The sequence below is a fragment of the Salmo trutta genome, chromosome 16 (assembly GCF_901001165.1).
Source record: "Salmo trutta chromosome 16, fSalTru1.1, whole genome shotgun sequence".
Lineage (NCBI taxonomy): Eukaryota > Metazoa > Chordata > Actinopteri > Salmoniformes > Salmonidae > Salmo > Salmo trutta.
This window is the reverse complement of record NC_042972.1, coordinates 10749704-10764399: the sequence shown is the minus strand read 5'-3', so window position 1 is coordinate 10764399 and position 14696 is coordinate 10749704. Positions and strand designations below refer to the sequence as shown.

The 14696-nt window shown below is 40.2% G+C and overlaps 1 protein-coding gene across 1 annotated transcript; it reads right to left on the bottom strand.

Moving 5' to 3' along the window:
• LOC115150070 (protein-glutamine gamma-glutamyltransferase 2-like) lies at positions 1–12844 on the bottom strand. Its single transcript, XM_029692976.1, has 13 exons — positions 12767–12844; positions 11366–11536; positions 10159–10410; positions 9194–9312; positions 8614–8742; positions 6606–6783; positions 6203–6338; positions 6007–6116; positions 5585–5827; positions 5016–5306; positions 3931–4094; positions 1980–2113; positions 1–1059 (listed from the first exon to the last, which is right to left on the bottom strand). The coding sequence occupies exons 1-13, from the start codon at positions 12774–12776 to the stop codon at positions 882–884; spliced, it is 2115 nt and encodes a 704-aa protein (XP_029548836.1). The 5' UTR covers positions 12777–12844; the 3' UTR covers positions 1–881.
• Between the last annotated feature and the right edge of the window lie 1852 nt (positions 12845–14696).

The following is a 14696-nucleotide window of genomic DNA, read 5'->3' as shown; positions in this document are numbered from 1 at the left end:
TTAATCAGGATATTTCTGCATTTTATTTTATTTTATTTGACAATTTAAAATGCATTAAGAAGCCACACCAGTCAACAATAAATGCACCACAATTACAAAGAATTACATAGACAAAGTCAAGCCATGTTACACTTGTTTTCAACAATCATTCATACAGTAAGATGTACAGTAGGCCTGAAAATGTTTAATCTTCATGTGTGACCGACCAGCTCGATTTAGTCTTCTGTAGCAAAATTTGAAATTGTGTTTTTTTACATTAGATAAAACTAGAGACTCAGAATTAGAAAACGGTATATCATACACTACAATTGAAGAACAATGGGAAAGTAATTCTGCTTTGAAAGTTGAAAAACTTGTAATCTCACTTTTGAGAAAATGACCCTTGAATGTTTTATTACTACTACTGAGGAGCTCTTCTTTGTCTGCACCCATTCAGCATTGTTCACACCCTCTTAAGCCTTAGCCCCAACTATCTCTTTAAGGATTCACATGTGAGTCTATGTACTAAACAAGCAAAGTACTAAACTATCATCAAGACTAAAGGCTGGTTTATACTACGTGTTTCGACAGTTGTTGCGGTGACATCATGAACATTCAATTGTCGTCCGATATCAAATTTGTTATTGGCTTTATGAAAAACTATAAACACAAAAACTACAGGCTGCATGACATCAACAGCCTGGGGGTCAAAAATAGCATAACTAGAAAATAGCTAACGGTTGTGTGTGACGAAATAGAAGCAGGATATTCTACCAGAGAATTATAGAACTTGGACACTGTCTCGGTGGCCTAACGTTATATCCTAATTTGACTTAACAGGAAATAAGGTATAAATTGCAGAACTTATTTGAGTTATTAGAGTTATTCTCACGAGGGCTTTACTATCTACGCAGTGGGGGGACAACAGCGGTGACGGGTTTGATGTACACATTGCAGCTTGCCTTAATGTCCCTGAATTGATCACAGTTGAAGCCGGCCACTAGCTTCTTAGGACCGGGTCTGTATGGTGTAAAGGGCATCGTCACACGTAGTCGTTGCCCTTGTTTTAGCAAAGGCATTCTGAGGAGACACATGTGAAAAACATTATACCTCAAGGCAGCTTTAGATCTCTAAACTTCAACACACAAGGTAGTGTAAAATATTTCAGATGGAAAAACTCTAAGCTTTAACCACATGAACAGCCCATGAATGCATGTACTTTCTAGTTTAATCAATAGCTAAATAATCTCTTGTGGACAGACTACGTAACATAAATTGTATTGAATCATCTGTCAAAAGACTGTGATGCCACAACTAACAAGGAACCGTAGTTCTGGTGCTTTGGTTTCCTCACCAGATATCTGGACATATCAGGACTGGGTGGAGGTGGTGCTGAAAGTGTGGGCGGGGATTTCAAGCAATGATTTCAGACAATGATTTCAAGCTGAAAGTTTTCAGAAGGGGGGCTTGGCTGAGACTTTCTGTTTAGGGGGCTGGTGACTTCTCTAGTCTCATTAGTATCTTCTGTCAAACATTTTCCCCCAGAACCTAATCAAGCATTTTACACAATTTCCTGAGATTTTAGGTCTGGGTATCTGAGATTAAGAGCTAAATTGTCAATTTGACCAGCAAAGTTTCGGTTTGTCATAAAACCTGAATCCATCCCACTTGGCAAAAACTGGGTCCACATCCAGGATTCAAATCTGGACACATTTCACTGGGCACAGACGTCAGTTCAACGTCTAGTTCTGATTTGCATTTGGTTGAGTTATCACCTAATGTGAATTACAACTCAACAAAAAAAAGGTTAAAAGTTAACTTTTTGCACATCCAATCAGTTTTCCATGTTGATTCAACATCATCATACTGATTTTTTTGGTTGAAATTACATGGAAACAATGTTGATTCAACCGGTTTTTGCACAGTGGGATGGATTCAGGTTTTATGACAAACTGAAACCTTGCTTGTAAAGATATCAGAGAAATGTCACAAAGACCTACCTGGCTTCCATTGTTTCAGTCAGCAAGCCACTGCCGGTCACTGTTATGAAGCAGTTTCTCAGACCTTCGGATAGAGGGTTCTCAAACACAACCTCTGCCGTCATTTCACTATACTGCAATTCAGATCCAATGGCCTAAAAGAGAGCACACATTCGAAGAAAAGCATTTGCTAAATAATATATTATATTGGAACTATCACACTGAATAAACCCCATCTCCAGTTTAATGGCTGTTACTGATATTAACGTTGTATTAAATATATCAACTGTTCAGATGACAGTCTAACACTTTAGATTTTCATCTTCACAACACGTTTATTCACAGGCCAACCGTTATTGTCCTTGCAAATTGCTATTCTCGCTACTAGTGTGTTTGCCACCTATAAATTAAATGGTAACCCAAGAGTATGTAAAGACCCCCAATGAATGTCACTCAGAGAAAGTTGAGCTGTTCTAAGTAGGTGATTGGAGTGGCTTAACCTGTCTGGGTTAGGGCGCAGTATTTTCACGGCCGGATAAAAAACGTACCCGATTTAAACTGGTTACTACTCTTGCCCAGAAACTATGCATATTATTAGTAGATTTGGACAGAAAACACTCTAACGTTTCTAAAACTGTTTGAATGGTGTCTGTGAGTATAACAGAACTCATATGGCAGGCAAAAACCTGAGAAGATTCCAAGTAGGAAGTGGCCGGTCTGCGATTTTGTAGTTCTCCTTTTGCTTGTCTATCGAAACTACAGTATCCGTGGGGTTATGTTGCACTTTCTAAGGCTTCCATTGGCTCTCTAAAGCCGTCAGAAAGCGGATTGGGGCGTCTCCTGTCTTTTGGCAAAGTATAGTAACTCAGTTTGTCAGTGGTCTGCCTGAGGACAAAGTGAATGGAAATGCGCTTTCACGAGACCTCGCCATTTTTTCTTTTCCTCTTTGAATGAATACAGTATTGTCCGGTTGGAATATTATTGCTGTTTTATGAGAAAATTGCCATAAAAATTTATTTTAAACAGCGTTTGACATGATTCTAAGTACGGTAATGGAACATTTTGAATTTTTTTGTCTCGAAATGCGTTACCCTTTGGATAGTGACCTGAACGTATGACCAAAACGGGGGTATTTGCACATAACTATGGATTATTTGGAACAAAAACAACATTTGTTGTGGAAGTAGCAGTCCTGGGAGTGCATTCTGATGAAGAACAGCAAAGGTAATCCAATTTTTCTAATAGTAATTCTGACTTTAGGTTGCCCCGAACTTGGCGGGTGTCAAATTAGCTAGCCGTGATGGCTGAGCTATGTACTCAGAATATTGCAAAATGTGCTTTCGCCGAAAATCTATTTTAATATCTGACATAGCGATTGCATAAAGGAGTTCTGTATCTATAATTCTTAAAATAATTGTTATGAATTTTGTCAACGTTTATCATGAGTAATTTAGTAAATTCACCGGAAGTTTTCGGTGGGAATACAATTTCTGAACATCACACTCCAATGTAAAAAGCTGTTTTTTGATATAAATATGAACTTGATTGAACAAAACATGCATGTATTGTATAACATAATGTCCTAGGAGTGTCATCTGATGAAGATCATCAAAGGTTAGTGCTGCATTTAGCTGTGTTTTGGGTTTTTGTGACATATATGCATGCTTGAAAAATGGCTGTGTGGTTATTTGTGTCTATGTACTCTCCTAACATAATGTAATGTTTTGCTTCGCTGTAAAGCCTTTTTGCAATCGGACAATGTGGTTAGATTAACGAGAGTCTTATCAAATGGTGTAAAATAGTCGTATGTTTGAAATATTGAAATTATTGCATTTTTGAGGTATTTATATTTTGCGCCACGCGATTCCACTGGCTGTTGAATAGAGTGGGACACTAACATCCCACCTAGGCCATAGAAGTTAAGGATCTGACAGACTGCGAAATGACAATGTTGGGAATATGCAATACTCACTTTGATGGTGAGCGAAGGGCTCTCTGGCACAAGGTCTTTCTCTGTGATGTACACTGCCTCACTCTTGTCCTTGTCTGTGACCACAGCCGAAACCTTGATGCTGTTGCTCTCCCGCATTTTCTCACCGTACACAGAGAAGGGGATGTGGATGGGTATAGTCAGATCTGCCAACAGAGACAATGCATTTGATTGTCAAGGTATCACAAACGTTAACATTCTGTGTTGTCCTCAGTACAACATTAGCAACCCGAACATTCTGTTGTGTCCACAGTACAACGTTAGCAACCCTAACATTCTGTAGCATCCTCAGTACAACGTTAGCAACCCTAACATTCTGTAGCGTCCTCAGTACCACATTAGCAACCCTAACATTCTGTAGCGTCCTCAGTACGTTAGCAACCCAAACATTCTGTAGCACCCTCAGTACAACATTAGCAACCCTAACATTCTGTTGTGTCCTCAGTACCACATTAGCAACAATAACATTCTGTAGCGTCCTCAGTACCACACTAACATTCTGTTGTGTCCTCAGTACCACATTAGCAACCCTAACATTCTGTTGTGTTCCTCAGTACAACGTTAGCAACCCTAACATTCTGTAGCATCCTCAGTACCACATTAGCAACCCTAACATTCTGTAGCGTCCTCAGTACCACATTAGCAACCCAAACATTCTGTAGCATCCTCAGTACCACATTAGCAACCCTAACATTCTGTTGTGTCCTCAGTACAACGTTAGCAACCTGACAGCCATAAGAGTTAGAGTCAGTCGATTTGCTACAACGCTATGACAGCTATACATGATAATTTACAGCTTTGTAAATTGACCAGTTAAACTCTAACTATATGCACTCCTGAAACACACCATGTTTTTGTGGAAATCAATCATTGAGATTGATATATGCGTCATACCAAGGATGTTGACAAAGAATTCTAAAGGTGAATAGCTGCAATGTGCTTTTGGTTTTGTTAAGTGTTTCAGTTCCCTTTGTTCTGTGATGTAAATGCCTCCCTGTGTGCACTACTGTGATAGTTAAACCTTGTAGGCCTACTCACGGAAAGAGTTTGGAACATTTTCACTCTACCTTGGTTGGGAAGGAGCTTCAGTTTTTTCAATTCGGTCTGTATCTGGGAGGATGGGATCCCGTTGTATCTCATGGCCTGAACGTTGACATTGATCACTAGTGTCCGAGTTTCACTGTCGTTGCTGTTCAGTATAAGCTTGAGGTCGATGTTTTTGCCGCTGACCGGCTTGGTCAGCTCCACGATCTTCATGGAAACGCCAGGTTTGCAGTCATGGGTCCCGTTTGAATTCTCTCCGGGTATGTTGACTCTTTTCACAGCTAGATTGTACACAGCTCTCTCCATTTTTGTGCCTGTTTGAAATGTGTGACATTTTGGATGAGTACCTGGTGACTCAAGCAGTTTCACTCACCTGGGAGAATTATTGTGACAGGTGGACACAGCACCATTCTGAATAATCTCTTAAAAAAGTACAGAACTATTTCCCAGACCAACCAGATTTCTAAAATATATAAAATACGCTTATACCCTTATGATAGGTATAACCCTTGTAACGTTGCATTATTTCCGAAATCAATTGATAACAGTTAAACCTTGATATAGTCAGACTCTCGGTTCATTCAATACCAACCCTCTGCATGTTTATAGTTGGCCGTGATGTCCACTCTCTTGTCACTGCCCACTGCCTTGGTGCTGATGTTCTGGCCTACGGACACACTGTCCGTGGAGATCTTTTTCTTGGAGCCGTCAGCGAACACCATCCAGGTTACACGGTCGGCGTTGACTTCGGCGAAGACAAAGGGCACATCGTATTTGAGGTCAACGTGACCCTGCAGTATTGCCTTGACTGGAGCAGGGCCGCAGCAGTAAACATCTGGGGGAGGGGAAGAGAAAACAACATGAGCGTATAACAGGGAGTTCCCTTCATGTCTCCCAGACCCAGGACACGAACTCAGAACCATCTGCACAGTAACACAACATACAGTACATACAACCTCCAGAAGTGTGTTATTATGTAAGATGGTGTGAGATGAGATGGAAGTTGGACCGTACCAGTGCTTTTCTCCTGGGGGGTGGGGTCCACAACCTGCCAGCCATCGTATAAGGAGCCTGCTGAGAGATCGGGCCGTCTCATCCAGGCCTCCACCCACACATGGTAGTTCCTGAGCAGAAACACCAGTCTTCAAAACTTCATGCTATTGGCATCACTCTTCATACTGTAGCCACAATGACCTCATGTTACACTTACCATACACTGTCGGGGCTCTGTTTGGGTCTGACTCCATAGTCGGAGAAGAAGTAGTCAATTGTCAGGTTTTTGTCGGTGTCGTGGGCAGACTGAAAGTTGGAAACCACTCGACATGGGATTCCCAAACACCTCAGTACTGACAAGGAAATACATTTCAGGCATACTGGTTAACTAAAACAACACATTCAAAGAATACTGGTTAACTAAAATAAGCACATCCAATGCATTGACACGCAGCCTCTCTCCTCTGATCAGAGGTGGTGGGTAATCTTGCCATCCCTCTCAAAAACCAATCACAGCCCTGGGTCTGAGCGCATGCAATAGTCAGTTCTATTTAAATAACATTGTATTGATTGATTGACTAAAATAATAATTGAAGAGAGATTGGACAGTAATAGCCTACCTGTGCACATTACAGCGGCGAACACCCAACACTGGCCATACTTGACTGGATTGCTGCCATTTTTGAGCCACCTCCTTAGTACCTCCACACTGCCGTTCCAGTGAGTGGGGGACATGCCACCATCGTATCGACCATCCCACCGCCCCATCAGGACACCTCTGTCATCGTTAGCGTTGATCTGGGCAAGGACAATAATGTTCAAATTAGATTTCAGAACTGTCATTTGGCTGAGTGAATGTGTTTTTGTACTATCTAAAATGTAGTTGCTTTCCTGGATCTAGATTGAGCATAGCCTTGGACTAAAAAGCATGTTCAGTGTGGAAAGTTATTTTTAGTCCAGGACTAGATTTAATCTGGGTTCGGGAAACCAGTCCTATATGTGTAACAACACCTTAATTAGTGGCACTGGAACCATTTATAGTGAACAGGGCTAGATGATGTTCCAGAAATGAACCAATGTATCTTCTTGTGCTGTTTATACAGAACTATGAGCTTATGATGATTTAAAGAATGTTACTGTTACTAGATGGGTTTAATAATGTTGTCACAGTTACTAGTGGGGTTCAATAATGTTGTCACGGTTACTAGATGGGTTTAATAATGTTGTCACTGTTACTAGATGGGTTCAATAATGTCACTGTTACTAGTGGGGTTCAATAATGTTGTCACGGTTACTAGATGGGTTTAATAATGTTGTCACTGTTACTAGTGGGGGTCAATAATGTCACTGTTACTAGTGGGGTTCAATAATGTTGTCACGGTTACTAGATGGGTTTAATAATGTTGTCACTGTTACTAGTGGGGGTCAATAATGTTGTCAATGTTAAAACAATAATGTTGTCACAAGCTAGGATTTCCATCCAAGTGGCGACAGATATTCATGTGAATATTCTAAAATCATAAAAGCATAAAAACAATATGCGCATTTTCCCACCAGAGATGTGTTTCCATTAAATGTACTTTTTTTGTCGTACATCACTTACTTCACAGGAGCAGCATTTCAACGTAAACATACTTTTTTTATCTAAATATGTTTATTGGCAGAAATGCCTTCTAGAACATGTGAACTTTCATGTGCCTTAATTAGAAACTTGTATTCCATCCATAAATATGAATACAATATTTACCACATGGCCTCACATATGAATCCTTAAAGAGATGAACGGGGCTAAGGCTTATGAGGATGTGACCGATGCTGAATGGATGTAGAAGAGCTCTCCAGTAGGTGTACCAAAACATTCAAGGGCTATTTTCTCAAAAGTGAGGTTTCAAAGCAGATTATTTCCCCATTGTTCCTCAACTGCAGTGTATGATATCCCATTTTCTGTCTCTGAGTCTCTACCTTTATCCAAAGAAAAAAAACGAATAATAATCACATTTTGCTACATAAGATCGAGGCGGTTGGTCACATTTTAGAATAAAGCTGTAACGTAACAAAATGTAGAAATTGTCAAAGGTCTGAATACTTTCCGAATGCACTATAGCCAACATTATAAGATTATGTTTTATTTGTCAAACGGCAGCCAAGCATCGAGGATCATGTTACCAGAATAAGGCCCTCAATATTTAATAGAAAGAAATATCAAGCTCATCCCCTTGCACATTCACCACCCTGTGAACTTCATCATTAATTTATTTATCTGTAGCCTAATAAACGGCATGCTTTCCCGATGAGTCATAGTGGGACGACCACACAAGATGTCATTGCGTGATTCCAAGTTTACTTCGATTTGATGGTTATTAAATCAATATTTGCGCATAAAAGCATTTCCACCAACATTTCTCTCATAATTAATTTACCGACTTGTCTTGTGCATTTTGTTTTGTCAACATTTGTAAAGCTGACTGACACATTTTCCATCAGCACTTTCATGAAATGTCATGAAATGTTTTATCTGACATGTACTTTACTCGCATAAAAAGGTTGGATGGAAACCTGTTCACTGTTACTAGTAGGGTTCAATAATGTTGTCACTGTTACTAGTGTGGGTCAGATCTCCAATCTTACCATGGCACTGACCACCCTACTGACATAGATGGGGTTGCAACGAGCAGAGAAGTCCTTTGCGGGGTCACACAGACACTTGGGATTCACGTCAAGCAGCTTTAGGCAAATGTCCACTATATCGTCTTCAAACTGGAGAAACAATACATTTGGGCAGGTTAGTTAGCAACAATTTCTAAAATGTCTTGTCTATACTAACTTACAATTTTGTAATTTAACAGACGCTCTTATCCAGAGCGACTTACAGTATTGAGTGGATAAGTGTTCGTATTGGTCTCCCGCAGTAATCGAACCCCACAACCCTTGCGTTGCAAGAGCCATTCTTTACCAATGGAGCCACGAAGGACTCTAGCCAATCACGTAGACTAAGATATCGTGTGACATTTGGGGTCGGTTTCCTGGACAAAAGATTAGTCCTGGACTTCTCTAGAGTAAAAATAATTTGGGAGGGAGAATCTCCATTGACTTTGCTTTTTAGTTGAGGAATATATTTAATCTGTGTCCAGGAAACAAGCCCTATATGTTATAAGCAGATAGCTAGTACTTTTCAACTGTACAATACTGTATTGTTTGTTCTGTGTACCTGTCCGAAGTTCCACGCCATAGAGCTGATGTATTTGTCAGAACCTTTGTACACCAGGCCTTGTTCTCTCATCACATACTCCTGCCTCTCCTCCTCTTCAGGTAGATGCACCCAGTCCTCTACAGCCCGCAACAAAATACAGCCGTTTTAAAAACATGAATTATAAGAATTTGTTCCACTGACTTGACTGGATAAATAAAAAATATATTATTATACAAACTGAAATGAAAGGGTATCTGGACAAGGTTTAAATTGCGAGTAACTTTAACATGTTATCATGCTGTTACTGTGTTATGACCACTGTCTCCCATGCTAGAATGTAGTGTTACCAAGCTGTGTTACCAGTATGTTACCAGACTTTAATACCAGGATGTTAGCAGGCTGTGCTACCAGGCTGTGCTGCAAGGCTGTGCTACCAAGCTGTGCTAATAGGCTGTGCTACCAATGAACTCATCACATGGTTTCAACAGCAATGCCACCACTTTGATATTAGAGATCAGCATTCATAACCACAGACTGTCATTCATATAATGTGGCTCTGGATGTTGTGGCCCATTGTTTGTATCTGTGTGTCTATTATGTCCCAAAACAGTTATGAGGCGTCTTTCCAACCCATACAGCGACATGGGTTACAACAATTTCTGTAAAGTTAGCCATTTCCAGCTTTTAAACTGATGAGAACATTCAGGAATGCTACATTTGACACCCTCTGGATACTGTATCAAATATTGACTGTCTGTTACCATGGCTGTATTGATGCAGTCACAGCATTTGTTGTCCTTTCTGTGATTAAAAAAGTGAATTTATCACAGTTCTAGTTAACATTTTTACGAATGCTTTAAACTCCAATCTAAAGTATTACATATGCTTTACCATACTCTCAAATCTCGTTCACAGGAAGTGAATTCATTGTCCAGAATTCCCATGAGGGATAATAAAGTTGTTTTGAATTGAATTGTGTTTACCTTTGCACCAGGGATTAAACAGCAGAAGGAGCTTGCCCAGGCTGCTGCCCACTGATGCGGTGGCGCTGGTCTTTACAGACAGCCTGTACTCTCCCACTGGGGCATCTGCTGGGCTGGTGATGTCCAGGGTGATTGAGCCTGCCAGGAACACTGAGCCCTGGTGAACCTTGACCTTCCAGGAGGAACCCTTCCCACAGCCCTCAGGTAGCCTGAACACTGACCTGGTCCCCAATGCCTCCGAAGGCTGGGGCCCTGGATGGAAAACAGAGGATGTTGTGGGTTGTGTTCAGTAGGAATGAAATTGCTGAAAACTTTCAGAAACAGTGATACACTGGGAGTACAAAAAATGACTAGTCCCCATTTTCCCTCAGAACAGCCTCAATTATCCGGGGCATGAACACTACATGGTGTCGAAAGCGTTCCTCAGGGATTCTGGTCCATGTTGACGCCAATCCTTCTCACAGTTGTGTCAAGTTAGCTGGATGTCCTTTGGGTGGTGAACCATTCTTGATACACATGGGAAACTGTTGAGTGTGAAAACCCCAGCAGCATTGCAGTTCTTGACACACTCAAACTGGTGTGCTTGGCACCTACTACCATACCCTGTTCAAAGGCACTTAAATCTATTGTCTTGCCCATTCACCCTCTGAATGACACACATACACAATCCATGTCTCAGTTGTCTCAAGGCTTAAAAATCCTTTAACCTGTCTCCTCTCTTTCATCTACACTAATTGAAGTGGATTCAATTAGGGATCATAGCTTTCACCAGGATTCACCTGGTCAGTCTATATCATGGAAAGAGCAGGTGTTCCTAATGTTTTGTGCACTCAGTGTATTTGTCCAATTAGATTCTATATTTTCTGACAGCTTAACGTTGATGTCAGGAGTACATATACATTACAAGTGGAGGTATCTCAAGTCCTGTCATTGGTGCAATTCAGTTTTTAGATTAAATTGAATTGACCCCAACTCAGGTATGTAAAATGCATACAAGGATTTGTTCCAATGTCATTATTACTGCACGTGTCTGTCTTTCAAAGGGGACTAACATAGGGCCGATTTCTCTACCCTAGCCTCGATCCATCCTAGTGTGTTTTAGTCCAGGACTAGCATAATCTGGGTCCGGGAAACTTTTAATACAAACAGCCCTAATAAATAGCAGCGATAAATAAAGTTATTCTATTTTCTATTCTAGATAGCTCACCTGTCTCCACCTTCAGCTCCAGTAAGTCTGTTGTGGGCCTGGAGGGGCCATGGAGTTCAAAGGTGACCAGGAAGGACTGGCCTCTCCTGACTATCAGTCTGTTCACTGAGATGTCATTGGTTTTGTGGGCTTTGTTGTTCTTCTCACAGTGGAGCTCTACTTTGCCAACGTCTTCAAGAAAGAATGAAATTAATACATATATAGAAAAAACTTTTTTCATTTGAAACTGAATTATCCCTTAGTTAAAATCCTGCTTTTCTATTTTTCCTGATAATACAACTTTTATGTTTTCTAGTGTGGGTGTCTGTTTCTGTGTTTGATGTTGTCTTGCCCAATGTTTGTTGGTCACATTTTTGCCTGACAGCAACATAGCAGAAACACTATCAGTTGGGCTAGTTTAGATCACTGGATAGAGAAAACACTTGTAGCCTTTCACCATGCAAAATGCAGAATAAATATGCAGAAAGAAATAGGCGAAAGACCATAGACTTAGGAATTAGAATGTAATATGATCTCTATGTAAAAGACAGCCTTGGGCCAGTATGAAATGGTATGAGGAACCTATGACAATAATTCAAGTGAAACATCTATTTTTCTAGTTTGCTAGTGTTATCTATGCCAGTGGTTCCAAAACTTTTTATAGCCCCGTACCCCTTCAAACATTCAACCTCCATCTGTTACCCCCTCTAGCACCAAGGGCAGCGCACTCTCAAATGTTATTTTTTGCCATCATTGTAAGCCTGCCACATACACACTATACGATATATTTATTAAACATAAGAATGAGTGTGAGTTTTTGTCATAAACCGGCTCGTGGGAAGTGACTAAGAGCTTTTATAGGATTAGGGCACAAATAATAATATAATAATGATCAATAATTGTGCTCTTTATTTAGCCATCTTACATTTAAAACCTTATTTGTTCATCAATTTTGGACCCCCTTGTGGCTCCCCCTAAATGTGGAGTATGAAATAATTTTGACATAACACATTTTTGCTATCATTATTTTTTTACATCCGTTATTAGACAGTGATGATGATTATGAACATGGTCTTTTGCCTGCTAATGCCTGCAATGCAGTGAAGAAAGCGATATGACAACAATAACGTCTAATGTAACTGGCCCCTCTAACAGTTCAACTGGCCCCAGCTTGGCCCCCCCCAGTTGAAATGGTCTAGAACCGCCACTGTTTAACAGATGAACAAACACCAACAAGGATGATCTTTCTTTGTAAGAAAATGTTCCATTCTACAAGTCAAGTCACCCAATTACCCATTCACTGTACTATATTACCCTCTGTCACTAAACATGACTTAGGCTACCTTGACAATGCAATAGTCACATTTTTTAGCATCTGAATTTGATCAAAAATCTTGCAATGAGCAGTGTTAGTTGACTTACCAAAACCCATTGAAGCTGTCTCTCACGTGGTTGTGTTGGTAAGTGGATTGAGTTGCTTGTTGTAGTACTGCAGTACTGTAAGTAACGAAAGGATGCCAGGGCTTTTAAAAGGAGCCCTACCCATGTTATAAGAATGTCTCAAATTTCACACAGTTACAAATGTACACACCTTTTCTTACTTTCAGGAAAATGTGTCATTACATAGTCATCATCACCACATCAACATATACATTAAACCAGAAATGTGTCTTCATCTGCTGCGTTGAGATTGAACTGCTGTAGTTAGCACTCTCTAAATGTGTCTTCATCTGCTGCGTTGAGATTGAACTGCTGTAGTTAGCACTCTCTAAATGTGTCTTCATCTGCTGCGTTGAGATTGAACTGCTGTAGTTAGCACTCTCTTGATGGTTGGAGTTGTATTACATTGTTCAATGTGTTTTTCTGTCATATGGTGACTTCAACCACAGACAATCAGCATGGCAGTGAATCAGCACAGTGACTACGACTATCATGAGCATCATCTTGAGGTTCAAAGGTGGTTATCCTACAGTACACTGATAGAAAACATAACATATATTAATACAGTCATCATACATCAGGGATTGACATTAAGGGTTACGCTATTGCCCAGGGTAAGAGTCTGCTCTGAGGTTGCCCCATTCGGGAGGGGATTTGTATTTACTGGTAACCAAAACACAAATAATTGCAGTAGTTTGGTCTTTCTCCCCTGTGTGTAGGTGAAAATAGCAATACAAATTTTTTGAGCAAGTGATCATAATCTTCATGCCTTTCAGACCTTAATGTCATTCCTCTTCCATGATTCTGGCTCAAATGGATATTTAGACCTTCTATTTGCCAAATTGGCAACTATTTCAGATCCAATCAGTGTATCTGTCAGTTGCACAGAATACAACAGGTGTAAACAGCACAGTGAAATGATTGCTTGGATGCACTTCGTCAATGTTGCAGTAATACTATGTCATATAAAAACACACAATAATTTTTAAAGTACAATGTATTGACATGTAGAACATATTGACATGGAGAATATATTGACATGCAGAATATATTGACATGGAGAATATATTGACATGGAGAATATATTGACATGGAGAATATATTGACATGGAGAATGTAATGACATGCAGAATATATTGACATGTATACAAGAGTATTGTGACTATCAAAATAGACACTATTGAAATCTATATACATCTTGATTTCTACGCAGGGCAAATGACACATCAGAGATGAATAATAGTCTCAGTCCCCTGTATATAATGCATTCGGAAAGCTTTTAGACCCCCTGACTTTTTCCACATTTTGTTACGTTACACCCTTATTCTAAAATGCATTAAACAGTTTTTTCCCCTCATCAATCCACAAGCAATGCCCCATAGTGACAAAGCAAAAATATATTTTCCAAAATTTTGGCAAATGTATAAACAAATAAAAACTGAAATATCACATTTACATAAGTACTTAGCAATTTACTCAGTACTTTGTTGAAGCGCCTTTCACTGTGATTACAGCCTTGAGTCTTCTTGGGTGTGATGCTACAAGCTTGGCACACCTGTATTTGGGGAGTTTCTCCCATTATTCTCTGCAGATCCTCTCAAGCTCTGTCAAGTTGGATGGGGAGCGTCGCTGCACAGCTATTTTCAGATATCTCCAAAGATGTTTGATTGGTAAAAGGCCGGGCTCTGGCTGGGCCACTCAAGGACATTCAGAGACTTGTCCCGAAGCCACTCCTGCGTTGTCTTGGCTGTGTGCTTAGGGTCGTTATGCTGTTGGAAGGTAAATATTCGCCCCCAGTCTGATGTCTTGAGCGCTCTGGAGCAGGTTTTCAACAAGGATCTCTCTGTACTTAAATCCGTTCATCTTTGCCTCGATCCTGACTAGTCTCCCAGTCCCTACAGCTGAAAAACAT

Excerpts from the sequence above, each read along its gene's own strand:
- LOC115150070 (XM_029692976.1), bottom strand. Across the intron at positions 9,313-10,158 it reads GTTTAATCCCTGGTGCAAAG|AGGACTGGGTGCATCTACCT; the intron begins GTAAACACAATT and ends TGCGGGCTGTAG. Across the intron at positions 6,117-6,202 it reads CAGAGCCCCGACAGTGTATG|GAACTACCATGTGTGGGTGG; the intron begins GTAAGTGTAACA and ends GTTTCTGCTCAG.